Here is a 26,277-nt window from a genome sequence, read left to right as displayed (position 1 = left end):
CTTACTTGGTTTAAGGTATTCAATGCAAAGTTTTCATTTTGGATAATCTTCGTTTAATAACCCTGTTATATTTATGTTTCACTATATTGACCGGTCATATCCTCTAATTTCAATAGGTTGATAAACCTATTTTTAGTTACAAAATGTACTTTTATGCGCACTGATAGGGTTTTAGAATCAACCTAAATTTTGTTTGTTTTTCTGTCAGAATTTAAAGTTCATACTCCAATTCAAATTTCAATAACAATTCAAATGAATGACAAGATGGTTCATCAAATGAGTAAAGAAATGTTCTCGAACTCAGGGAATCCCAAATCCATGGGTATTTGCTATGGGCACACATTAATTCTTAAAGTTCAGCAGTCCACAGTCAAGAGACAGCTAAAGGAATAATCCGATTCCTATCCGTGACTTTCTGGAGCTCTGAGAAATCAGACACTTGCTGGATTCCTGGTCTGGGTAGCTCGCCACTGGGATCACCAAGATTTCTAATCGTCCAAGAACCTGGCCTGAAAAATTGTAACAAAAGAAATACATTGTATTTTATCTTAAAGAATGAACTTTGACAACATTGAGCCTACGTGCCGAGGAAAATAACACACATGTATACATACATACATACATACATACATTGTGGGTGGGTGTATCCCTTTATCACAAGATCATAGAGGCAGAATTTCCTGTGGTGTGTCTTGGGGAAGTACAGCCTAGTGTCTCCCATCCTTTTCAAGGCCAACAAATGTTTTTTACCCTGTCTCGAACTTCAGACCTTTCGTGTGTTATGCGAATGTGCTAACCGTTGCACAATGGAAAAACACAATATTGTACATACATACAGTACATAAAATAGTCAGGTCAAGTAACAATATGAGCAATGTTTTATTAGTGCATCAAAGCAACTTTTTAAAACTACAAAGCGAAAGACAAACAAACTCACCAAAACTTGTCCAGTTTGAGTTTTTCGTCCATTGTGAATCACACCGTTGCCGGGAGGAGTCAAAATGAAGAAAGGTCGAAATTTGTTTTTCCAATTTAAGCATTGCCTCGCTAATGATTGATATGATCATCGCAGGTCCTGTCTGTTGTCTACGCTGGCTTGTGTTTTGCCCCAGCGAGCAATAACAAACAATGTGCCAAAATAACTCAGTTACTGCACGATTAACCGAAATCTAATCGACAGTGCGATGTGACGTAGTGCGATTGTGTCATTGCACGACACCTCTGTTGTTTCAAGGATTTATAGACCGCAACCCTTACAAAGCTCACTAAAAGAGGGTGCTGATTATGTAAGTTTGACCCCTGTAATATTCACTAACAATCTCAGTCCAAGACGAATAAGTAAATTGAGTGCTGTTGTTGAACTGTTTGGAGAATCTGAACGGTTTTGGTCTCTTTTGAAAGGAAACACTCTCAAGTTTTGTCCCCAACTGAAATAGTCATTGCAAGTGCCACCAACATTGAGTCTTCTAAGTTGGAACACACAGAAATAGAAGGTTTTTATTCTCGCCTGAATATTGTTTTGCAATCACATGCAGATGAGTGTAGCCAGGGAATCTTAGCTGGAAAACAGCTGGGACAATACCAATACCTGGTCTTAGGTCAAATTTGATCACTTTGGCATGTCTTGGCATGACAGGTGACATCATACGACACATGTCTTTGCTTCTCAACAGTGTGATGGCCCTGTCATTAGTATTTACCCTTGATTATATAAGTAGGATAACAAATGATCCTGTGGGTTGTTGTTCTTTAAAATCTTTAAAAATAAAAAAGCTGTAATACTGTCATATTCAAGGTATTCCCCATAAAACATGTGTATGACATGTATTTTTATTTATTCCCCCCACTAATTATCGACTCCATTCATGGAAGAATGTGTATACTGATAGGTTATGGATCCAAGGGTTAAATACTTACAAAAATAATAAAACTAGCACAAAAAATGAACCTTTCTTTTTAAATCGAAATTGCAATACTGGTTTGAAGAATCGCAATTAGGTTTTTTTCTTAAAATCATGCAGCCTTACTCGCAATGATGTTGATATATGATCCGTTTTTTTTAAAAATGTTATTTAAATGTGGAATAATCGTTTTGTTTATTTTAAACTCTCTTTTTAACATCTGCCATTGCATAGGTTCAGCAGCGCAACGGAACAGAGCACGGCCTCCAGACTCATGAAGCGACATCGACGGCGCAGGAAACAGCGCCCCCCTCGCTTAGAAAGGGTGCGACCGCATTTGTCCTTTGCTTTGTCCAATCTTGGTCCCCCTGCGCTGTGATGTGAAGATTTTACAAAGTTTTGACTCATTCTAGGCCTCCTCCTTCAGCAGTGTGACCGACTCCACAATGTCCTTGAATATCATCACTGTCACGCTCAACATGGGTATTTACCTACTTAAATTATTTTTGCAACCTTGAGTTGGAAGAAATGTTTTTGATCAATCAGAATGTCTCGCAAAGTTAGCAGGTTAGGCAAACACTGTAAATATTAAAATTCACTTTTTGATGAGGTAAAACATTCTCAACATATTAGGCACATTGAAATAGTCAAAAAAGAGTATTTAGAGGTCGTGTCTGGTAGACGTTTTGAGTGAACCTTTGGTAGTTGCAGTCATCCAATCATTTGATGCAACTGTTGTCATACTCACCGTTTTTGCTCAGCTACTCTGAAAGCCACGTTGAACATGTCTACGTTTTTCTGAATGTTTTTTAAAAACCTGCAACTCAACTTTCGTAAAATACCATAAAATTCTGGACTACAATTATTATTAAATCAGACTTTCAGGAAAGTCAGAAGAGCGAAAAGAAATAATGATCACCAGCAGGTGCTCCCTGGATTGTTGATCGCGTCTGGAAATCGACTGAGGCGGTGTCAGGAGAAAAAGCCCCCAGTGCTACGGCCGCTGGGCTTATAACACTCTTAAAACACCCCTGCGGAGGCCGTTTCCATCAACACCAGATCCGTTACTTATAAAACAGATGACCCGGAGCTTCAACACGTGGGAATCCGCTACATTCGTGACGCTTGTATTTTAATCATCGCGGTGACCTGGCTGAAGTCACGGTTACCCAATGCTATTGTGTAGCTAGCCAGCCACTTTCTAAATCTAACTCGAACCCCCCAATTTCATTATACATCAGTAAAATGATAATAAGGACCACTTATTCAACTGCAATTCTGTTTTTATTTTTAGTTATTTTGTTGCAGTCATATACATCATCTCAAACCAAGTTTGCATATTACTATAAGTTCTCACAAAAAAGAAAACTAGAAAATCTTGTCCGAAAATGCCATACAGGTATGAAAAATCACAATTAGGTTTTCTCCAAAATTGTGCAGTCCTACAAGCCCCTAGTTTTTGCACCTTTTCCATTGGGATAAGGGTCGACGTGCACCGGGCCATTCCTGCGGATCTCCCAAGCTGAGGTGGGCGTCAGGGCTTCGCAGCGGCGCTCCTTTTCCGGCAGTACACCGTATATCGTGTGGGTCACCTCTACCGGCGCCTAGCAGCTGGCTTAGAAATGGTGCGGACCCGGGAATCCGATTGTTTCATTAATACACAGCTATGCGAGGGCTGCAGACTGTTCTTAATTTGATGTATGCCCTCTGCTCTGAATGTCAAAGTAAAGTAATTGAATGAGTGCAAGTAAATGGTGGGAAAACATTATCTATAACTCCCTATGGGAACAAAATGCCAGCGCCTTGTAGTCCGGAATTTACAGTAATTGAAAACCATGTGTTAAAAAACAATAGCCACCCATGTACAGTTGTGTCAAATTAAATGTGAAATTTCACTTCCGAGGCTTGATTAGCAATTATGATTATGACAATGGTCCGGACCTCAGGTTGTGTAAATTCATGCTGTAATCCAATGGATTGGATATTCCCCCTAAAACTATTTTTTTTTAATGTTGACGTTTAAATGGCTTTTTGGCTTTACAGAGAAGTACAACTTTTTGGGCATTAGCATCGTGGGCCAAAGCAACGAAAGAGGTGATGGCGGCATCTACATTGGCTCCATTATGAAAGGTGGCGCTGTGGCAGCTGACGGACGCATCGAACCCGGGGACATGCTGTTGCAGGTGACTGGACTCATTGGCAGAGTTTTGAGTTGTGTTCGAACGGCTTAAGTTCACGAGAATATATTTTTTGTCCCAAGGTAAACGACATAAATTTTGAGAACATGAGCAACGACGACGCCGTGCGTGTGCTGCGGGAAATCGTGCACAAGCCAGGGTGAGCCCATCATGACTATGTAAATTGCCGCCATTCGATGAACGCAGCAACCGACCATGTTTGTCTGCTGTGCTTGCCAGACCCATCATCCTCACAGTAGCCAAGTGCTGGGACCCTTCCCCACAAGGTTACTTCACTCTCCCGCGAAGTAAGTAAGCAGAAAAAGCCAGGTGACTGCTTGCAATTTCGCTTTCCAACTGAACGCTGCGCTTGTGCAGATGAACCCATCCGGCCCATCGACCCAGCGGCATGGGTCAGCCATTCGGTGGCCATGAGTGGCGCCTACCCGGCCTTCCCGGGCAGTTCCTCCCTCAGTACCGTCACTTCCTCTTCCTCAGTCACAGAGACCGAACGTGAGACTGCCCCGATGTGCCTTTCACTGCCAGCTAGCATGGATTTTTATCCTAACTGTCTTGTCTTGCAGGATTTGATGACTTCAATTTGTCCCTCCACTCGGACATGGCATCGGTGGCCAAGGCCATGGCCTCCCCGGAATCTGGGCTGGAAGTCAGGGATCGTATGTGGCTCAAAATCACCATCCCGAACGCTTTTCTTGGTAAGCCAGCACAAGCATTTGATTCAAAGCAACAATGGCCACAAAACAACCCTGCTGTTGAATATCTTGAAGTCATAAATTATTTTTATAAAATGGACCTTTTATATCCATGGATCTCGTTGAGACGTTGTGAGATTGTCGTTCAACTTTGGTCCGACAGAGGACGTCTTTCGACCCTTTTATAAAAAGTATTTTTAATCATTTTTTTTTGTCAAACATTGCATCATTACAGACAAAACTGGCACCTTTCTAATTATTTATTTTTAAATATTTTGTTATCGAGAATCTTTCCCTTTAACCTATTTATTATGTGGGCACGTAGCTGTTTTCCTACCATTAACTCCAGAAATACTTTGGCTCATTTCTACCATTAAAGGAAAAGTGTGTAGTATTTGGCGCCTCCCAGTGGTTGATAAAAACGTAATTATTTAAAAGAAACAAGATTCCAAACAGGGCAGCACGGCGGCGCAGTGGTTGGCGCGTGTGCGGCACAGTTCTAACGTCTCGGGAACCTCCTGTGTGGGTTCAAATCCAGCTACCGGAATTCCTGTGCGGAGTTTGTATGTTCTCCCCGTGCTTGCGTGGGTTTCCTCCGGGCACTCCGGTTTCCTCCCACATTCCAAAGACATGCATTTCAGGTGGATTGGCCGGTCCAAATTGTCCCTAGGTGTGAATGAGCGAGCGAGTTGTCTGTCCCTGTGTGCCCTGCGATTGGCTGGCAACCAGTTCAGGGTGTCCCCTGCCCACTGCCCGATGATTGCTGGGATGGGCTCCAGCACCCCCGCGACCCTATTGAGGATAAGCGGTGCAGCAAATGAGATGAGATGAGGGAAGATTCCAAACAAAAATACATGAACTATCCTATAAACATGCATTTTTCAAAATACTCATAGGATAGGAAAAGTACATCTAAGAAATGTGGGTTTAGCACAAATAGATACACTATCATGTAAATATTCATTTTACAATACTTGTAGGTTAAGAACCTCACTCTTAAGTGAGCTGACACAACTGAAAATTGGGCGTTTTGGTGACTTTGAGTCTGTAATTTGTAGGGCTGCAACAATGAATCAATAAAATCGATTATTAGAAGCGTTGGTAACTAATAACCTCATCGATTAGTCGTGTTGCTGGATTTATGAGTCACTTAGCACAAATCAATGCAAATAAGTGCATACCCATGGATCTCGTTGAGACGTTGTGAGATTGTCGTACAACTTTTGTCCGACAGAGGGCGCCTTTCGATCCTTTTATAAAAAGTAATTTTAATCATTTTTTTTTGTCAAACATTGCATCGTTACAGACAAAACTGGCACCAAACAATCAAACACTACAGAATCACCCATTTTTAAAGGAACAGAAAGTGATGCAGAAATACAGGGAAAACAAAATCAAAATGAATTAATAAAATATATCAAGTAAAAAGAAAAATAATAATTAGATGTTTTTTTCAACACAAGGGGCAGATTCTTAAGCATGTTATGTATCACTTGCACATTGGGATTGTTTATCATATTCATAGATTTAACAAAAAAAACAAATTTCTTGACAACATTTTGAAAATTGGATTTTACAGTTTTTATATTTTTTTGGCGGATAAAAATTTAGCTGCGCAAAAATTTGATTCATTGCTCTTTCTTCAATTTTGTTTTGTATGTTAAGTCTAAATGTAATATGATATTTGGATAAGGTGGTAGAAAAAGTCTTTTCCACATTTACTTTAATATTTCAACAGAGGAAATTCAAAATGGGTTTTTTAAAAACCAAAATTAATCGATAATTGGAAAAAATAATCGACCAAATGATTAATTTCTAAAATAATCGTTAGTTGCAGCCCTAGTACTGTAGTTTGTATTCTTCCTTGTGCGTTTTCGAACTTGTTTAGAGATGCACTACACAATACAGTGACATCTAGTGGTAAAAAAATACTGTACCTTTTAAGGACAAAAGTGTGTCTGTCATTTGTCGTTTTCTTCAATTGTTTGGGATATCTTGCCAATGAATTGCAACAGAACAAACACGTGATGTTTTGTCCTTGGCTAATGCCCTCCATTATTCTAAGTGATTCTTTTTATTTTTTTTATTTTTTTCAAAGATTTCTACAAGATATGAAAGTTCTAATTCACCAAAGCCCTTGCAAAACCAGTAGGTAATTTTCTTTTTGCCTAGGTGTAAATTATAGACAACGAAGATTGATAGCTAATCCCTGAGGTTTTTTTCTTCTGCGTCAGCGCTCGCATCCAATTGCGTTCATATCTGTTCCCTCCTCTTAGGTTTTCCAGAACATACTCTAATTGTCACCTTCATTTTTCTGCCCGCCATTTGTGAGCAGGTTCGGACGTGGTGGAGTGGTTGTTCCACCACATCGAGGGATTCCAGGACCGACGTGAAGCCAGGAAGTATGCCAGCAATCTGCTGAAGGCCGGCTTCATTCGTCACACGGTCAACAAGATCACCTTCTCAGAACAATGCTATTATGTCTTCGGGGACTTGAGTGACTGTGAGAATTGTAAGTAGCTCGCGCATGCTCCAATTTATGCCACGCTGACTTTGAAAGATGGCAAAATCTTTTCAGTAAGGCCATTCATAATTTTACAATTTTTGGATAGGATATCACTTAACAGTTAAGGGACTCAATTTTATTGAAAAATAAAAATCACAAAATATCATATTTCGACAAAAGAATACAATAAAGAGTAGACCACATTCCTCAATGTTTAAAATCAATACTAAGTAAATGATGCAAGTAAATTTCCTGTATTGAAATTTTGGTGCAATTACAAATTTTAAAAGAAAAATGCATTTTCTGTGCTAGTGATGTTTTAAACGCACAAACTTACCTCGAGATGACGTGATTACAGACTTAGCGTATACGACTGACAAATGGATCTACAGATATGCAGTTGTTTAAATGGTCTTTATTGACATTACACAAAAGTACAATAAAATTGGCAGGATTCTCTTTTCAGTGCAAGAAAGTGATTTAGAGAGCGGCTAGCTACACACTAGATAGGGTAAGCGTGACTTCAGCAAGGTTTCCGGCGCTCTCCGATATAATTAAAATACAATAGTCACAAATATAGACTTTTGCTACAAATTTTTGCTCCAGGTCATCCATTTCATGTGTAATTGATCTGGCGTTGGTGACTAGTTGCGTTGGGCAGTGGTAACTGAAGAGTTGTTAGCCTAGCTGATAGCTTTCCTTCCTGATGTCCCCTAAGACGATTCCCGGCGCGATAATGTTCCACAGAGCACCCGCTGGTGATCAGCATTTCTTTGCGCTTTTCTGACTTACCTTGGAGTGTGATTTAATTGATAAATTTATTCTGAATGGAATGAGCCGCTAAAGCTACGGGCTGTCGCGTTGGTTTTCGGTGGCCTGTTGAAGAAGGGCTATTTGCCTGACAGCCTACACCAGCCTAGCACAGTCATGCACACATTGCTTGCAAACTTTGCCTTTTTTGGCTAGTGCCATTAAAACGTGTTTCTCATTGGGCAGCGCTGTTAAAACCCAAACTGAGACAATTCCTGTTGACCAGAGACTCCATCACTCGTATAACAAACTGGAACTATAAATCCTTGAAAAAAACGCATTGTCTTGCGATGACAAAATCGCACTGCGTCTAATTGCAATATCGATTAGATTTTGCTTAATTGTGTAGCCCTACTTAAGTATATTCAATTAATGTCCAATGTTTCCCAAAATATTTTTTTCTGTCTTGACAAACACCCATCAGTTATTAGGGAAGCTTATTTTCCTGAGAGTCTGTGCCGGTTAGAGCCCTTGGGGGAGATAATAGTGGACCCCCAAGATGAAGTGTCAGTTGGTATTTTAGGTACAAATCACCAACTTTTATATTCAAAAGAAAAAGAAGGCACATGTTATGTGGGCTGCCAATTATTTGCAAATGTGGTCCTGTTGTGTACAGATATGGCCAACCTGTCGCTGAATGACAACGACGGCTCTAGTGGGGCCTCGGACCAGGACACTTTGGCTCCGCTGCCCCTTCCAGGAGCGTCGCCCTGGCCCATGATGCACACCTTCCCCTACCAACCCTATGCCAGCCACTCGTACTCTAGCCAGCCTCCACCGTACCACGAGCTCAGCAGCTACAGCTACACCCCAGGAAGCACCGGCAGTCAACACAGTGAAGGTTAACCTTTACCCAATTTCTCTGCTAAGTCTTTTGTGTGCAAAAAAGTTGGAATAGGGAGACGTTGACATAAAACAGCCAGCCGACCCTCCAACAGTAATTCCTCGCCAGGCCAGTTCCCTTTGTGTAAATACCTCTGATAATTGTATGCTCTCCAACAAGATGAATCAATATGAGTCTTATCATTCATGGTGTCTTTCTGTGTAAATAACTGAGCCAGGGTTCCTGCGGATTCCTGAAAAGTCTTAAAAGGCATTGAATACATTATTCTAAAAAAAAAAGGCCTAATTGTCATTCAAATGTCTTAAATCAGATTGTCTAAAGTCTTAAAAATGCGAACACATTAATAAGATTTGTACTTGTTTGAACTTAAAACATTTAGTCACATTGCGTGACAGCGGCTGGAATTTACAAATAAGGTCCCGAAGTTAGCCACATGGTAGCACACGACAGTTTTTTTAACTTCTTTTGCGCTTTTTAAGTATCAGCCTGAAGGAGCTAACACGTTGCTTTGTGCTTTTATCTTCTTATTTGCAATGGTGGCCTCGGGAAATAAGCGTCTCCCTTTACCCGATCGACGACATTGTCTGGCTAAAATGTGGCAAAGTGTCGGTCTTGCGTAGCTGGTCATTGTGACCACGCTGCTTTGAAATGAAATGAAATGATCTGCATTTTATATAGCGCTTTTCAAGTCAATGCTTTACAATGTGCTCCACATTTCCCAATAGCGGCCTTGCAGCCATGTAAGGCGCTAACCTGCTTATTGGGGGTATTAGGGGTTCAGTGTCTTACCCAAGGACACTTCGACATGTAACACGGACGAGTCGGAATTCGAACTGCGCTCTACCTCCTGAGCTACTGCCGCCCCAGAAAAAAACATTTGCTTTGTGTTCTTATCTTCATGTTATGCAGTAAGATTGTTTTTTTTTGGATCCGCTTCCATAACTTCATTAAAGGACAATGTGTGTCGTCCTCCTTGGACATTTTGACAACTTGAAAGGAGGATTATGATTTTTTTCTTAGTGTGTTTTGGTGTTGCTCGGAAGTCTATTTTTAATCCGCTGCCAGAACTGAGAATTTGAGACCTAGACCATACAAATGACAGCCCTTATTACATTGAAACAGTAATGTTTTGAGAAAATACCTTTGTAATGACAAGTTGAGTATTTTCAAAGTCGTGTAAAACGGCTTTAAAGATGGCTGTAATTCTTTATAATAACTTTGATATTATCTGAAGATATGTTGGAATATAATCAATAAAAAGTGTATTTGAATTGGAAAAAAGCTATTGTAGTGATATTCTCTACGTGTATCTAAAATGACCGATAAGTCTCAAATGTGACACCTACATTTTTGACCAAGTCACCCTGGGTGATATTACATTTGTCAAGCTTCAGATCGGTGTTTGAGAACAAGTCACAACGTTGAGCTGGACCAAAAAATAGCATTTCAATCATTTCAGGGTTAAGACCTAAAAATTAAGTGCCATCCATCTTATCCCATAGAGGCAGGCCTCCTAATTTCCCGAATTTAACAGAACACTTCCTCCATTGACTGATACAGTTGAGTGTCATCTGCATAGCAGGTAAAACTAATATAATATTAGCGGATTATATCATGTAGTGGAAGCATATAGATACGGAAAAGCAGGGGACCAAATACCGAGCCCTGTTGAACGCCACAGGCCACACTAAAAGGCTCAGAGCTCATATCACCATATATTTTGCACAAGGCATCCTACCTGAGAGGTATGATCTAAGCAATGAGAGACCTATCATTTTTCTAGCCCCTTAAGTCTATTTCAATTTCCTCAACCTGAGTTTTTTTTTTCCTTGCCCAGATGTAGGTTACTGATCAGGGGATGCAGTAATGGTCGTCTGTGCAGCCCTTTGAGACTTTTTTTGATTAAGGGCTATACAAATAAACATGACTTGATTTTATCAATTGTTTTTACATACTATTTTCTCACACTTTGCATGTTTTAGAATTTGGGTTTCCCTTTAATTCTAAACATTGTGTGCTCGGTCTGTCCGCAGGTAGCCGAAGCAGCGGATCTACCCGGAGCGAAGGCGAGCGACGGCGAGGCGGCAGCAAAGGAGCCGGCAGCACGGCGGGCGGCGGTGAGAAGTCTCCCTGCGCGGGTGACGGCGGAGGAGGCGACTCTCGCTCCGGCAGCGGCAGCGAATCGGAATACTCCACCCGCGGCAGCTTGAGACGGGGCCACGCTTCGGCCGCTCCCAGTGAACACAGCCATGCCTCTTCCCAGCGCTCGCTCCACCACCGCATGCCCCCGCCCACACACATGTCTCCTTACCCACCCGGCATCATGCCTTACAACCCCATGATGGTGATGATGGTGCCCCAGCACCCGGCCTTGGCCGGACCCCACGGTCTGGCTCACGCTCAGCAGCTGCCGCCAGGCCCCATGCACGCCGCGCTGCCGTCGCCTCTCTCTTCGGTTTCGGCCGGCCCTCCTGGTGCGCCACCGACCCGCGACCTGGGCTCCGTGCCCCCCGAGCTGACGGCATCTCGCCAGTCCTTCCACTTGGCCATGGGCAACCCGAGCGAGTTCTTTGTGGATGTCATGTAAAGGTGCGAGGCGGCTTTGCGGCCCCGCTTGTTTGCCGCTGTTCCACAGTGCTTCTCTAAGAGCGCTCCTTCCAAATGTTGGTGAGAACAGGGTTAAGTGTTGACATCCAAGATGTTCAAAGGGACAATGACATTCTACTCCAGGTCAATATTAGATCTAGCGTGGGATCTGACTGTCGTTCCTAACTTTCGTCTTTTCTGATGGTGGCCTTTTTTATGGGACTGATTTTTATTTGAGATGTACGAAAACATGTCGAACACAAAGGCACACAACGTGGTGACCGTCGCATCAGATCCCAGCGCTATAACGTTTCTGAGTACCTCGTTATCAAAGGTGGGGTGCATAGTTTCGAGTGTCCTTCAAAGTTGAATGTTAAATATTTTCTCTGTTACGTATGTGTTACTAATGTCCAACTGAGTTCAAAGAGCCCTGATGCTTTATTTTGCCTTGCGCCTATCTACTTTTATCTTTTTTATTTCTTTTCGGGGCTGAAAAAGCCCCAATAAGATGAAAAAGGGAGAGTTTATTTGAGCACGTCTAAGAAATGTACGCAAATTATGTGACTCCTGCCATCTCCTGGCTTAAAGTTATAATTGCAACCTTAAGTTTTCAGATGGTGCGCCCCACCTTTAAATGTGAAAAAATGGCTATGCAGTGGGCTAGAAATATTCTTATAAATCAAACAAAATGTATAACCCGTTAAGTGTAATGTTTTCAGTTTTTATTCAGAACAACATGCATGACTGTGAACAAATCATACTATTGCCTAGTGGGGCTATTATTATTGTTTGAATGAGGGGTGCATTTAAAAACTGAAGGCTGCTATCATGACTTTAAGCCAGAGTAAATCATGTTTCGCGTGCATTTCTTGGACACGCCCATTAAACTCTCCTTTTTTCATCTTTTTGGGAAGTTTGTTTGACATGACCAGGCCTGATAAAAGTAAGATAAAAGCAGATGGGCAAGATGGAAAATAAAGCATAATGGCCCTTTAAACTCAGTCGGGCATTGTTAACACATACTTGATAGAGAGACTGTGTAACTTTCAACTTTTTAAAGACACCTCAAACTTGGCAACCCAACCTTCAACACACTCCAGGTACGAAATGAAAGGATTTTGCTGATGAACGTGTATTTTTCCTTTCATTGAACATGCAGTGCAAAGCTCTAATGTGAAAGAAAAATGGTCCAAAAAAGGTATTTGACATTAGCTTTGTGTTGCCTCTGCGCTCAATCAACCTCTTGTCTGATTGCCAAGCGTGCTGTATTGTAGAGGGGCTGCTTTGTGGTACACGTTGCTGAAGTGATACTTGGGAGAAAAAAAAAACACTTTGTAGATGTTAACTGTGATCCTCAAGCCTCACTTTTTTCTTTTTTTTTTTACTGACTCGCTATTCACACATTTTACTTTTTTTACGAGTGACTATAAATCATCTGTAATCCTAATAACGAGGTGTGTCGTGAATTATCATTGGAATGAGTGAGATTGCATGTCGCGTTGACTTGATTCAGCCACCTTTCGGCTTTCAAAAAATAAAATTTCATTTTGACGCTCTGGTATTTTGTTATTGTTGATCCTTGGTAAAGGCGCGCTCTGATATGCTTCAGAAATTATGAGAAGTTTAATCTATATTGGACCAATAACAAAGCAAAGTTGTGTGGGGGTCGGATTTGCCTAAGAACCCATTTATGCTTCAGACGGTAGACTTTTATGAACAAGAGAAAAATTGTATTTATATCTTGACATCTTAAAAGAAGAATCAATCACAAAAAATGTGCAGTCGTGGTTCAGTACTATCCTCAAACACACTAGAACTAGAGTCAGGAACGTACGTCGCACGAGCCACATATGGTGGCTCTTTACAATGAGTACAACTGGCTTGGAGATAAAATTCGATTATTGCACATAACTCGATTGCGTTTCAAAGTCGACCGGTTAGATCTCGATTTTAATAAATCCAAAGTCAGAGAAACACTGATTTGGTGGTGGGTTCACTACAGTATATATTGTGTTTTCTCCACTACAGTTCACAGCCAGGGTGTCACCCCAACAAACACCATTTTGGCAGTAGGTCGTTAAGAAATCCCTTAAATTGAAGCTAATTAATCTATGTATGTTCACTGTTGAGATACGTTGCAATAAAAACTCACAGAACAAACTGTAAATTCCCGAAAACTTCAGCAAACCAGTGGCCATTCCTAACATTGGGAATACATGGTTATGGAAGCATATAATGTTTTTTTATAATGTTGTATTAACTACATTTGGTGATACTCCTTACTTTTTTTCGGGGGTGTTCAGGACTGAGTTAGACCCAGAGTCAAAATCAACCTGCTAATAACTGTTAGTGATGCAAATTCCTAACACAACATAGGGGTTAAAATGCGCCACCCACCAAGAAAGGCTCTCATTCAACCTCAAATAAATCAACCAATCCTATGTTTTTTTATTCCAACTTGAGCATTTTATTCAAACAACACCAGAACAATCACATGTAAGCGCTCAAAGTTGAATTAGTCCCACGTGTGCGTACTTAGGCAAGGTTAGTGAACATTGGTGTCGTTTTGAGATGGATACAGTCCAGAATGGCAAAGCTTTTATCTGATACCGCCTCCTAGTTTTTGCAGCACGCCCAGGCCACTCTCTTCATACTCTGACCTGGTTAACCAGAAAGATTCCTTATCTTTCATGATGTTGGCCAGCACTGCGCCGCCAAGGAACACCATGTGCTTGCGTCGCGGTGGGTCCTCAATGCGAATCTTGAACTTCTGTGGGTGTACAAAGCATGACACAATTAAGTGTGATTGAGGATCGAGCCAAGGACGGACTTTTGTCCCTGACATGGCCCTCAAACATGGTAATACTCCCGGCGCAATGTTTCGCATCTTACAGCCAACTTGTGTGTGTCTCCGTCCAGAACCCTCTCCAGGTAGAGCTGCTTAATCTCTCGCTCCAGTCTAGATGGAAGGCCAGGGTACATGGTACTACCCCCAGAAAGCACGATGTGCTTGTAAAAGTCTGCCCTGCAAGAGCCAGCAAACAAACATGTTCAAGTACTGACTTAGTGCTTCCCCCTGCTCTCATCACAAATCAGCAAAGGCCTGAAAGGTTACACTTCACCTAAATGATATTCCTGTTGTGTTTTCACAATTGTCAATGGTATAGAATAAATTATTGAAGAGTTGATCGAATTTTTAAAAGATTTTTGCCACATATGTGGTTGGTTCATAAGACCTGATTCGTAAGCGGTACTGGTTTAGCAAAGACAGCCATAATTTTCTCATCCCAGCTGTGGGTCCTCCTGGGAATCATAAATGAAAGTCCCCACCTGGGAGATGGGATCCTAAGCTGATGCCAAGCCATCTCATCTTTTTTTTTCAACATACTGGGGATGAGTGGCTTTAATCCGAGTGACTGGACCCCTGCGAAAAAACTAATTCACGGCACTTAAATATCTTTTGAATCTGTGAGTCAAGACCTGTAGATCAAATTTAAAGGTTAGCACCCAAACAATGACCTGGTAGCCTTGGGTCAGAATACCTTTACTGGAAACATATCTGATTAGGTTGTTTTTCCATGCGGACTCTAAATAGAATTTTGTATTCTACATTTCTCTGCACAAGGACACAGTCCTTAGAGCAGAGGTCTCCAACGCAGTGCCCCCTGACGGCAGTTGATGTGCAAGCGGATTTCTTCTGAAAGTAGCTCACTATTGCTAGGTCATTTTGATTTACTAGGAAAATGATGTTTTTAGTTATTGAGTTTATTTAACCCTACTTGCAATAATTAACCAGGTAATAGTATAATAAGAATATAGTAATAACATAAGTTGTTATTTTAGAAATGCATATCAAATTGGGTGACCTTTGCTCTAATTAGTAACAGAAGATAGCTCTCAGTTTGAAAAAGTTAGAGACCCCTGCCTTAGAGCATGCGCGGACGAGTTGGGTAAATCTAAAGACCCCAACGAGGATGTAGATTTGATCGATTTCGTGGCTGGTACCAAAAAACACACTCCTTCTCTAAGAATATACTCTCTAAAAGATTCCTATTTTGAACACTCAATCTCCCAATCTCTCTCCATGAATGCTTAAGAACTAATGTGGCTATAGCCAGACTAGGTGTAAAATCTTAAACCTGAGCCCGGACCAAAATCACCCCCCTGCTCCCTCGTAAAAAAAAAATTAAGTAAACAAATGAAATACGAAAATTTGGCTTTGCTCCGGGATCGGTTCCTTAAATCAAGTCAATTTGTTGGGCTCAGGCTGGTTCAGGCTTTAATACACACGGGTCCGTCTGGATTTTTTTAGGCTTGATCTCACCTCTAAGCCAGACTAATAACTGTGCTTCCTCTCCTGATCTAAATTCCATAACACCCAATTTTCGCCCACTTTTACTCAGAGGTCTCAAAATCAGGTTGTGCCAGGGCATCCAGAGATTGAATCTCAGTGTGTCAGGACCACGCCCAATTTTGCACAAAATCAGCACTAAATTGTTCAGAAAGTTGGGAAAATTCCAACATTTTACATTTTTGTCAAGGAAAAAAATGCCAAACAACAAAACGTCAGACTTGTTTGTCACGTGTTTACCATGGGCTCTTCAAGCAGAGCGACGCAGTCCCCACCTGAGATCAATGTCAGCCGCTTGGATGGTATTGAAGAGCAGCTCGGCCACACCCGCCCCCTCCACATTTATCAAGTGTGGCTGGAAAAGAGCTTCCGGGGCACCGAATCTTTCGCCCCCCACCATCACTTGTCGGCCGTCAGGTAGCTGTGGCAGACATTTCTGTCGGACCTCTTGGGACGATGGTTGAGTCAGGTCGGGCTTACCGTGTAGGACTCGACAAGGTAGGTAGTTTCCGCGGCTAGACGCTGCTCCTGTTCGATGTTGTAGCCCACGTAGCACAACTTCTCCTTTAACATACGTACCGTCTCAAAGTCAGCCGAGTGGTTGAAGGCATAGCCGCGAAGCAGCAGGAGCTGAGTTCACAAACCGGATTGCAAAAATAATGTCATAACCAATGTCTGTAAACCTTTTAGAGCTGCACCTTCCTTGTCTTGGTGCCATAATGGGCATCGGTGAGATTTTCTACCACCAACACTTATTGTTTCTGTGCCACACCTTGATGAGATAACGTGTGATGTCACGACCAGCGATGTCCAGCCTCCGCGTCAGGTGTGGCAAGGAAAAGCCTTCATACACTGGACAGATGTGAGTGACGCCATCACCGGAGTCAACGACCACCCCCGTCAGGAGACCTGTTAGCAGAAATACGGTTTTGGTTTTCTGTTTTGATTTTCTGTTCCAATTATCTCATGTGGTCTGATAAGAAAACCTGGATCTATTTTTTTAACTTGATACAAAGTGATATTTGGGTCGGAGGGTTAATGGCAGCAGGTCATACCTTGAGCGTACAGCGTTAGCACGGCTTGGATGGCCACGTAGATGCCATGGAACTGGTACTTCTCAAACATGACCTCTGCAATCTTCTCCCGGTTCTTTGTCGGGTTCATCGGAGGCTCCGTCAGCAGGATCTGCGTGCGACCTTGAGCTTAGCTAGTATGGGTTGTAGGCCTTTGAGTGCCTGACTCTTTGCTACCTTGCACTGGGATGGCTCAATGTTCAGCCTATTTGGTCCAAAAGTGTGATCCCACAAGTGGAGCATGTCTTCCCAGCAGCGAACCATTCCGTTCTCCATTGGATACGCCACCTCCAGCAATGAGCGGCACTCGCTGGCTTCGTCGCCCACCATCAGGTCCTGAGAGACCATACCAGGCAAAGGTCAAAAGGGCAATCGTTTTCCAGGTTTTGCCGTCACTGGCTACCTTGATTTCAATGTCTCCCACTTTGGTGGTGGATCGAATGACTGGCCGACCCACCATGGCGGGAAAGATGTGGTCAGGGAAGTTTGACCCTGCAAACCCACACTTGACAAACTGGATAAGGAAGTGTCAGTCACACATCAGCTTTGCAAATTATACAGCAAGAAACTGAAACAAATCTTTACCCAGCAGTGGGCAAACCTGGGCCACTTGTCCTGCATGATTTTCCACGTGATTTCAATTGCCAAGCTCAAAATCTCCATGATATCAAGCTCCTGCACATTTTGCCAACTAGCTGATACCTACCTTACTTGGGCTGGAAAAACATGCAGGATATAAGGGCTTCAAGAACCGAGTTTGACCACAACTGAATCACACTGCTGTTGACCCAAAAGTTTAATAACACTTTTTGGAAGCTAGCGTGAATGTTTTGTCTGGGAGCATTTGAGTTATGTGTCACATTAAATCGAAATTTGGCCTCCGGCACATTTAGCTTTGTTGCCTGCTTGGATCCGAGGCCCGAGTACATTGAAAGCAAAGTCGATGGCAGACCCTGCCCCCGCCCTGAAAAGGTTCCACCTGGATAAGTCACCTCCCATATTTCAGCCAATGGTTGCTCAGTTGATACCTTCAGTACCTTGTATGGCTGCCACAGAGAGCAACAAGTACAGACAGGTTCTAGTGCTCCTATCCCAGAGCTCAAATTGCAATCGAATTGTCGTCACACAGAGGTTCAGCAAACGGCAATGTATGACCTGACGTACCCCAGTCCCGTTGTCGCAGACCACCACCTTACGGCCTTCGCTGTCCATCTTGGCACCAGGAACAGCTTTGACGTCCTGCTGACCCTCTTCACACAGCGTCCGCACCTTCCCAGGCCTTGTGGACACGCCCGATTTGGAGGCTGGCTTGATTGGGACGGCAGCCTTGGCCCCTCCTTCCTGGCTTTCTACCTTGGAGTGTAACCCTTTCATCATCCATCAGTTCATTGGGCTGATGCCAAATACCACCTCCCCAAGCTACTTATATTGACAAGAGGTTAGATCAAGCCCGAAACAAACCGGATATGTCATATTTTACCTGTGAGGACTCGGGAGGAGGAGATGAGATTTATGATGGCAAATAAAGCCCGTTTTTTGTAAAAAAAAACTCTGAGTTGACAAGACTGTACAAACATTTACATATTTTATATTTTGTGTCTGCAAAGGTTAGTGTAGTAAATATGGGTGATAGATAAATTATTCTAACAAACAATTTATTGACCAATTGAATTAAAGAGCCGAGTTTATTCTTTTCAAAACTCATCTTGCCTTTTTGGAGCACCCCATACGTTTTTAGATAATTTTGTCTGGAAAACAGATGAAAAACCCTGTACAGTTATTCTGAAGGGTGGCTACACGCACTTAAGGGGAATTCTTTTTACTGCTTTTGATAGTTCAACATACATCAATCAAGACACACACACTCTTGGATTTTTTGACTTTTATTTTACTAATCTACTGAAGAAGCTTGAATAAAACACAAAACAGTAATAAGAAAATAAAACAAAACAAAACTAGAAGTTGAGAACTTAAAATGGCACCATTTGGATGGACAACAACATCGGCTTGATTATTACGTTATTGTATTTTGATAGAGTTCCCCCTTTTACGTCACACCCATACCAATACCTAGCAACAATGAGATGTTCTGCGACGTTCTGCGTCGATGAAGATGAAGACCCAGTCTTTATGTCCTCGGATGTAGAGCGATGGGGTATTCTAGTAGGCTTGAGAGCTGGTTGGAACAAGGACCAGATGATGCAGACTGTTGAACGAGAGGTTAACTGCTGGTGGCTTTAGGCTTCTCTGAGGTCGCTGGCTTTGTCCCACTGATTTTGCCGCTAGCTTAATTAAGCTTGGCTGTTGACTTGGGAAGGCTCTCCGGGTGCCCGTTGAGCTGAGACCTAGCCAGGACCGGCCAGTGCCTTGGTCCAGCTTTTTCCTGTTAAGACATCCCTTCTGCCTTGTGGCTGGCCAAAATCAGACTGCCCTTGCGAGGTGAGACGTGTGCAAGCTCTGGTATCTGGTCTCCCGGGAGGAGCGAACCCCCTGTGGTGGAGATGTGACGCAACCTTTTATGCGCAAATGAAGCCATAGCTTGCCCTTCCCAACCTCACATTCCAGCAGTATCAGTCAGATAACATATATATATATGTGATTGACTTAAAACACAGTACAGGTATTTAATTCACATATTTTAACATTGTTTGATCATTTTCTGACATAGCAAAACAGAATTCTGACCAAACGTTGAATACTCTACTTTAGATAAACTGACTATTTTTCATTATCGATGGAGAGTTGACTGGAAAATTTTAGATAAGTCCGATATTTTGAGTGGTTGTAAATTGGGTCATAAACCACTGCATCAGGTTCTCAAGAATCAAATGAAACACGTTAAGATCTAGAGAAGCAGAGAGACATAAAAGAACAATGGCAGGAAGATCATATGAGAAAGAAAAGCCTGGCCCGCCCCGAATATCATGATTGACATTTTAGGACCGGCGCGAAATTTGGGTTTTGTTGGGTTTTGGGTTTGGGTTTAAGATCTTACCTCTTAGCCTTGGGTCAACAACCAAAAATGTTGAAAGAGCAATATGTTTGTCTGTAGTGGCAAAAATTTGAAAGCCTTATTTAAGCCTTATAATGAAAGCAACATATGCAGTTTGTCTCCATATTAGCCCACTGTCAAAATGACTAATGCCTGACCAACAAAACACAAATTATATCCCTGAGTGTCATTCAAAATACATACTAAAAAAATTATAATTCACCTAATAAAAACAGCTATTTAGTTACTAAATTGTGCCTATGACAGGATTGCGTTCTTACCTATTTAATGTGACTTCTGTGTTGAAATTACAACTTAGATTGTGACGCTGCCCCTTTAAAATGGGCGGAGCTTGGGCTCCGCTCGGCTCCAACACAGGCAATACCGGAGAGAGAAAAGGAAAAAATGCACCCAAGCTGTTGAGGTGAAATATTTATTCCACACATTTTTATAGCATTGGACAACATTAAAAGTTGTTTGTGTCATGTTTTTCCTGCTCCACAAACAATATTAAAAGAAAATATATTTTCTCCCCAATATTTTTCAATTTGTAAACATTTTTGACAAAGCAGCGTTGAAGAGCGTTACCGACCCTATTTTCTCACTTAATATAATTAATTCCGGTTGGTATGAGCTCTTATCAATATGGCTATTTATATAGAAGGAGATGCACTACCGTAAAGTGTCACTATGAATTGAAAACATTTAATTTATTGAAAATAAACCTTTTTTCTTTTTACTGAAATGCGTGATAAGAATATCATTGATACCATCCAATCATCATACCTGTCAACCTGTACGTTTTTTGCCGTACAAAGTATTTTTATTACGCATTTTAAGACGTGTACGACGTACAAGAAAATCTGTACAGAAAAACGCAAATTTGTCAATGATGGGTACCATCCGGTATACACCGACTATCACGAAACGGCAAATCAATTAAGTCTAACGAGTTCGCTGCGGTAGCCTCTATCTCGGTATCGTATTTTTTTGTTGCAAACGAAGCGAGCGGTTTGAGGCTACTGTGCGCATGCGTCTGCCGCCTGGGGATTTCCCATCATGCATCATTCCAGAAAAAAATATATGGTGTAAGATTATTTCATATTTTGTAAGGGAAAATAGGACAGTTTGTACGGGCATGGAGCCGTGGAGGTTGACAGGTATGAATAATCAACATTGTGGGCGTGGCTTTAAAAAAAACACAATATGTCTTGTTTACGGCCATTCTCTGCGAACGTCAGGCCAAGCAGTACTCGGATGGGGGACCGCCTGGGAATACCAAGTGCTCTAAATAGGTCATTTGGAGCTCGCTCTGCTGCAACAGTACTAGTTGTACCATACCCCCCCCCCCCCTCCTCATTATTATTATTACTACAAAACATGAAATGTGTTTATGGAAACTACTATTTTACCTTTTATTTTATCTTTTATTTTTTATAAAATAGTCTTATGATCAAATTTAAGAAAATATTGTTATTCAGATTTTTTACAACACCCAGTTGTTGATTTCAAAAGATTTATTGCATACATTCTATACTCTATACAGCATAAAACAGTAAAAAAAGTACTTTAAGTTTTGGATGAAAAAAAAAACACAAAAGCTGTGTAAACAACTAACATACATGATTGTCCTTTGCTTCCCAAGTTTCATTTGAAAGTTGGGTTGTTTATTCACCACAAATAGTCAGTTTTTTGTTTGAATCACAATTTAACTTAGAAATAGAAAATAATGATGAGGCACAATTTGGGGGGATAAATGAAGAACTCTAAGTGTGGGGAGTTTTGATGTGTATCTGTGTGACCTGTTTTGAAAAAAAATCTGTGTGCTTTACAAAGTCCATCCCCAAGTTTGTACTTTTCATTTATTGTTTTTTTTACACTAACTTCAGTGAAAAAGTGTCTTTCTTTTTTTCCCCTTCCAAGTACTTTTTGCCACTTGTGCTCTGCAGAAGAAGGCGACTTGCACTGCACAGGCAGATGGAGCATCGAGACACGACCTTTGAAGCGGACGCTCGCGTAAGTGCACGGGATGGTTTTGTCTTTCACTGAAATGCAAGGGGCCATGTCTAGGGCCCCCCTGGGGACTCAGGACTCGAAGTCGCTGTCGCTGCTGACGGAGATGTCCGGCGTGGAGGCAGTTCCCCGGTGCTCAGTGCCGGTGCTGCAGTCACTGGCCTCAGGACTGCCCAGGTGGCGGTCTTGGTCTGAAGGGAGCAGGGCCGGGTCCTGCTGCAATCTGGCCCAGGTCAACCGGGGTTGGAAGAAGGAGTTAACAGAGTACACAATATGGAATGAATGGCTTATTTTTCCAAACTGTGGCCAACCTGTTTTTGGCGGAGGCGGCACGGTCCCGTTGCCGCCGGTTCTTGAACCAGTTTCCTACTTGGGTGGGGGTGAGTCCTGTCGCCTGGGCCAGATGCCTTTTCCTGGACGGGTTGGGGTAAGGGTCTTGTAGGTACCACTCTCGAAGCAAACTGCGTGTCCTCTCCTGGTAGGGGACAAATTATGAAGTTTTAAAGCTACACTTAAAGCTCTACTTTTGTCTTAATGGGTCTCCTGTCAACACTGCTGTTTAAAGCCCCAGAGTGTAATATTTGACGACTAGATGGCACTGTTGTCTAATGCAAACGAAAACCAGTACCACACCAATCAACAACACGACAGACAAACATGGCTGCGGCCTAAAATGTAATGTAAAAAAAATAAAAATTTCTCTACCTATGATTTTTCAAATAAGAAATAACATTTGTATGATAGTTCATGTATTTTTGCTTAGTATCCGAATCAATGTTTTTTCTAACTGAATGAAAGGTTCTTTGAACCTCTCGATGGCACTAAAAATGATACACTGTCCCTTTCAGACGTCGCTATCATGTTCATATTTGTAACAAAAAATATTGGAAGTAGCTCTTTTACATTTTAGCTGATTTTTTTAAAAGTTTTTTTTTTCAATTGATCCTAAGCCCTACAGTCAATTTGATTATATTTTATCTTTGACGATATTAAAAAACATATTGGTGGAAATAAGATGTTTTTAAATGAAAATCATGCCTCTTCCAGGCAGAGCAACTAGTCCCGCCTGCGCTTGAGTCACGGTGCGTTCAAAGACCAGACCTATAGTCGGATCCTATACAAGGAGAACAATGTTGCGGGCTGTGTTTTGTAGAAACATGTGAATAAGAAACAATTCAATCAATAAAGGTCTTGGTTATGAAAAAAAGATTGAATTTGGCTGCCTGGAGTGGTCAATGGTCAGGAGCTGCACTTCCCACTTAGGCCGCCACAGGGTGTTGGAGACACCACAAAAGCAGATCACACAAAAGCAGATTACTGATTTTGTTGGTATTTTTTGGGGTTGCCTTGAAACGAAACCTAGCTTAAAGTACAACTTTGTAAATTTTCACACATATCGGTACAGCCGTTTTAAAGCCTATAAGTAACATAGAATCACACTCATACACACAAATCAGGATTTATAAAGTAGTTTGGATTAAAAAACAAGGCTTTGAATGTTTGATATTTCAAAACTAAAAGTTGGGTTGGATTGCATGTTTTTTACATGTAAATAATTCTTTAAGTCAAGTCAAGTCAAGTCATTTTTATTTGTATAGCCCTAAATCACGAAGAGTCTCAAAGGGCTTCACAGATCACCACACTATATTACACAGACTATTTTTCAGCCGACGAGAAGAGTAGGTTATTCATATGCTATGGAGGAGTTTTGTTTTTTTTACCATTTCGTTTTTTTCGAACAAGCTTTACTTAATAAAATTTAATTGTATCATTACTATGAGCATGCCTGAGAATACAATTGTACACTAAATGGTTCTAATGTTGAGCCCAGTTGTTCACAAATGTAGCAATCTTGGTGAGATGGAGGCGGTACTGGTTGTAGAGCTCACAGACTAGTGATTGGAACAAAAACCCACATCAACGGTGTTTTTAGTGACTCCTATGACCCCAGTTGTTACACAGAGCAACTTGAGTAAAATTTTGGACCATTGAAAAAAAGTTATGACGTACTTGGACTGACAAAGATTCTGTAAGTATTCAAACATTTACATGGCTAAAAGTTGAGTTATGACTTCTTTTTAATGCGTAGTTTACAAGTTCAAGCTGTGCATTCTGTTGAAGCACTTTCCGAACACTGGGCCTTGCAATCGCATTAGAGTGGATATTATTAGACGATCTACTAGGAAGTGGCCCTCCATCTACTCAATTGGATCACGTTTAGCCGCTTAAAAGCGCCACCGGGTTGCGCCTTCAGCTTAACGCATGTCACTGTCATGGCTGCTTTCAAGAATCAAATCAGAAGTGACACATTTACGTTAAAATTATGAACTGTAGAAAAGGGAACGAATGGCTGATGCTGTCAGTGTGGGGAAGCAGGAATAGCGAGACACACGTATATTTAAAATGCCAAACAAAACAGAAAACGGAATGCTATTTAACCATCAAAACTCACTGCATCAAAAAAGTGTCCAAATTGAGGAACAAACTACAAAAAAACAAAAGAAAGACTGTGGGAACACGAATGGACCTGGGCCCAACAACACTCTTGGCAGCAATAGAACAGAAATACATAAAACAGAAACTAAATACACAAGACAAACAATATACACCTTGATAATACATACAAGATTGAGTAAACTGATAGGCTAACACCAGGAAGGGGAACAAAACTGTTGACAAGACAGTGACAAGAACAAACGTGAATGCAAAACTTCCACAAAATCCATGAACACAAACAAACTCACGAAGAAATATGAAACAATGGTGATTTGGCTCAAAGGGCAAAAAAGGACAAGCGAATGTTCACCTTAAAACAGTGAGTCTTCTGCTCGCCGTCCCAAATGGTTCGGGGCAATGGGAACTTCTTACGGATTCTGTACTTCTCCACCGGGCCCAGCGGCCGGCCACGGAGTCTCTCGGCCTCTCGGTAGTGCGCATCCAGCCAGAGGTCCTGCAGCTTAGCGTGGGACTCGTGGGTGAAGCGGTGACTTTGCAAAATGTGGTAGAGGGCCTCGAAGTTGCCCCTGTGGAAGGCAACCAGGGCTCTGGCACGCATCACCGACTCGTGACGGTTGAGCGCTTGCCCGGCCGGCAGGGACCACAGGAAGCGGCCTAGGCGCTCCATGTCACCCGTTTCCTCCAAGTTCTCACACACACGGGCAACTTGCTCGGCAGTGAACATGGGCAGAGGGAACATGATGCTGGTTGAGGGCGATTACAGCGTCAGGCCAGGACTTGGCCTGTATTTATAGTGGGATACAATTAGCATCTCTGCGCTTGTTTGGAGGAGGATTAGATAGTGGAGCGAGTTGAGGCGGGGGATGTGGAGGAGGGGTCGGATGCTCGGGGGTTGGAGAGATGATTGCGCTAACCCCACCCTGCCCCAAGGTGACACCCAGCTCATCGGCTTGTTTGGATGATTAGCCTTCCAATACGTGGACGGTCCGAGGGGCCCACGGACGCATCAGCCGGTTCAAGCACATTGGACGGCTCGAGGATGAGGTTGCCGTCAGGTGAAGGATGAGCCACCACAAGAAGATTAGCATCATCATCATCAATATGAGAACATCTGCACTCTGAGGACATGCTCCTTGACAACCCCCCCAAACACACATACAAATCGGTTGTCTCAAACGTTCTGTGTGCTTTTAGTAGGCCCCGTTGGTATATCGTTAATTAGTCGCCGCAAACAGTGGCCTGTTCTGTTTTAAAAGAAAAAAGAAAAAGACCTGTTGATTTTGCCGGAAGGGGGTCTGCATCTGCGTGTGTGTGTGTGTGTGTGTGTGTGTGTGTGTAGGGGGGACTAGTATTAGCATGCTGTATAAATCCACAGTGAACACAATTAACAAGCAAATGGGAGGAGAAGTAATTAGTATTATCTACTTAACAGGGTGGCAGAGAAAATGTCTTCGACACACACACACACACACACACACACACACACACACACACACACACACACACACACACACACACACACACACACACACACACACACACACACACACACACAAACATAATCCCTCCAGGCAAATGTGTATGGGGCTAATTACAAGCTCATTTGCAACTCAATAGCAGGATCCTCTCAGACAGCTCGATCCCATCGCGCCCCCACCTCTAATACATTGAGTGTTAGTTTTACGCCTCACCTCACATGGGGAGGGCAAAGGGGTGCAGCTCCCCCCTCACCTCTGTCCACCAGACAGCCACCTATCAACGGCTATAGTTTGGTGTCACGGGTCAGGCCGCAGACGCTATCATGGCTGCTGTTTGCGAGATCAGCTTACCGGCGAGTCGGACCTTAATTGGAGC

General features: G+C 42.2%; 3 protein-coding genes across 3 annotated transcripts in view; 1 reads left to right on the top strand and 2 right to left on the bottom strand.

The window, feature by feature from the left end:
* The window catches only part of dvl2 (dishevelled segment polarity protein 2), a 28,664-nt gene extending 15,576 nt beyond the window's left edge, over window positions 1-13,088 (top strand). Inside the window, exons 6-15 of the mRNA XM_088347476.1 lie at window positions 2,136-2,226; window positions 2,315-2,384; window positions 3,945-4,084; window positions 4,162-4,238; window positions 4,319-4,386; window positions 4,457-4,591; window positions 4,663-4,794; window positions 7,127-7,303; window positions 8,724-8,948; window positions 10,985-13,088. Of these exons, the coding sequence (XP_088203602.1) occupies window positions 2,136-2,226; window positions 2,315-2,384; window positions 3,945-4,084; window positions 4,162-4,238; window positions 4,319-4,386; window positions 4,457-4,591; window positions 4,663-4,794; window positions 7,127-7,303; window positions 8,724-8,948; window positions 10,985-11,538 (1,669 nt within the window). The 3' untranslated portion in view covers window positions 11,539-13,088. The remainder of the gene's footprint in view (window positions 1-2,135; window positions 2,227-2,314; window positions 2,385-3,944; window positions 4,085-4,161; window positions 4,239-4,318; window positions 4,387-4,456; window positions 4,592-4,662; window positions 4,795-7,126; window positions 7,304-8,723; window positions 8,949-10,984) is intronic.
* An 899-nt stretch (window positions 13,089-13,987) lies between these two features.
* Window positions 13,988-18,299, bottom strand: LOC148357148 (actin-related protein 2). The gene is made up of 9 exons (XM_088346916.1): window positions 18,126-18,299; window positions 17,365-17,475; window positions 17,139-17,297; window positions 16,944-17,073; window positions 16,661-16,797; window positions 16,369-16,518; window positions 16,164-16,309; window positions 14,430-14,562; window positions 13,988-14,307 (listed from the first exon to the last, which is right to left on the bottom strand). The coding sequence occupies exons 1-9, from the start codon at window positions 18,171-18,173 to the stop codon at window positions 14,137-14,139; spliced, it is 1,185 nt and encodes a 394-aa protein (XP_088203042.1). The 5' UTR covers window positions 18,174-18,299; the 3' UTR covers window positions 13,988-14,136.
* Window positions 18,300-20,370: 2,071 nt separating this feature from the next.
* On the bottom strand, window positions 20,371-25,230 carry six7 (SIX homeobox 7). The gene is made up of 3 exons (XM_088347844.1): window positions 24,773-25,230; window positions 22,278-22,441; window positions 20,371-22,189 (listed from the first exon to the last, which is right to left on the bottom strand). The coding sequence occupies exons 1-3, from the start codon at window positions 25,160-25,162 to the stop codon at window positions 22,039-22,041; spliced, it is 705 nt and encodes a 234-aa protein (XP_088203970.1). The 5' UTR covers window positions 25,163-25,230; the 3' UTR covers window positions 20,371-22,038.
* Window positions 25,231-26,277: the final 1,047 nt, after the last annotated feature.

Source organism: Urocampus carinirostris, chromosome 11, assembly GCF_059441175.1.
Source record: "Urocampus carinirostris isolate Australia breed hairy pipefish chromosome 11, RoL_Ucar_1.0, whole genome shotgun sequence".
In the NCBI taxonomy this organism is placed as follows: domain Eukaryota; kingdom Metazoa; phylum Chordata; class Actinopteri; order Syngnathiformes; family Syngnathidae; genus Urocampus; species Urocampus carinirostris.
This window is presented reverse-complemented; position numbering and strand designations above follow the sequence as displayed.

Coding starts and splice junctions, on each gene's coding strand:
- LOC148357148 (XM_088346916.1), bottom strand. CDS start 18,173: ATGGACAGCGAAGGCCGTAAGGTGGTGGTCTGCGACAACGGGACTGGG. Junction 17,476..18,125: donor TCTGCGACAACGGGACTGGG/GTACGTCAGGTC, acceptor TTCCTTATCCAG/TTTGTCAAGTGTGGGTTTGC. Junction 17,298..17,364: donor TGGGAGACATTGAAATCAAG/GTAGCCAGTGAC, acceptor ATGGTCTCTCAG/GACCTGATGGTGGGCGACGA.
- six7 (XM_088347844.1), bottom strand. CDS start 25,162: ATGTTCCCTCTGCCCATGTTCACTGCCGAGCAAGTTGCCCGTGTGTGT. Junction 22,442..24,772: donor AGAAGACTCACTGTTTTAAG/GTGAACATTCGC, acceptor GTCCCCTACCAG/GAGAGGACACGCAGTTTGCT. Junction 22,190..22,277: donor GCCGCCTCCGCCAAAAACAG/GTTGGCCACAGT, acceptor GACCTGGGCCAG/ATTGCAGCAGGACCCGGCCC.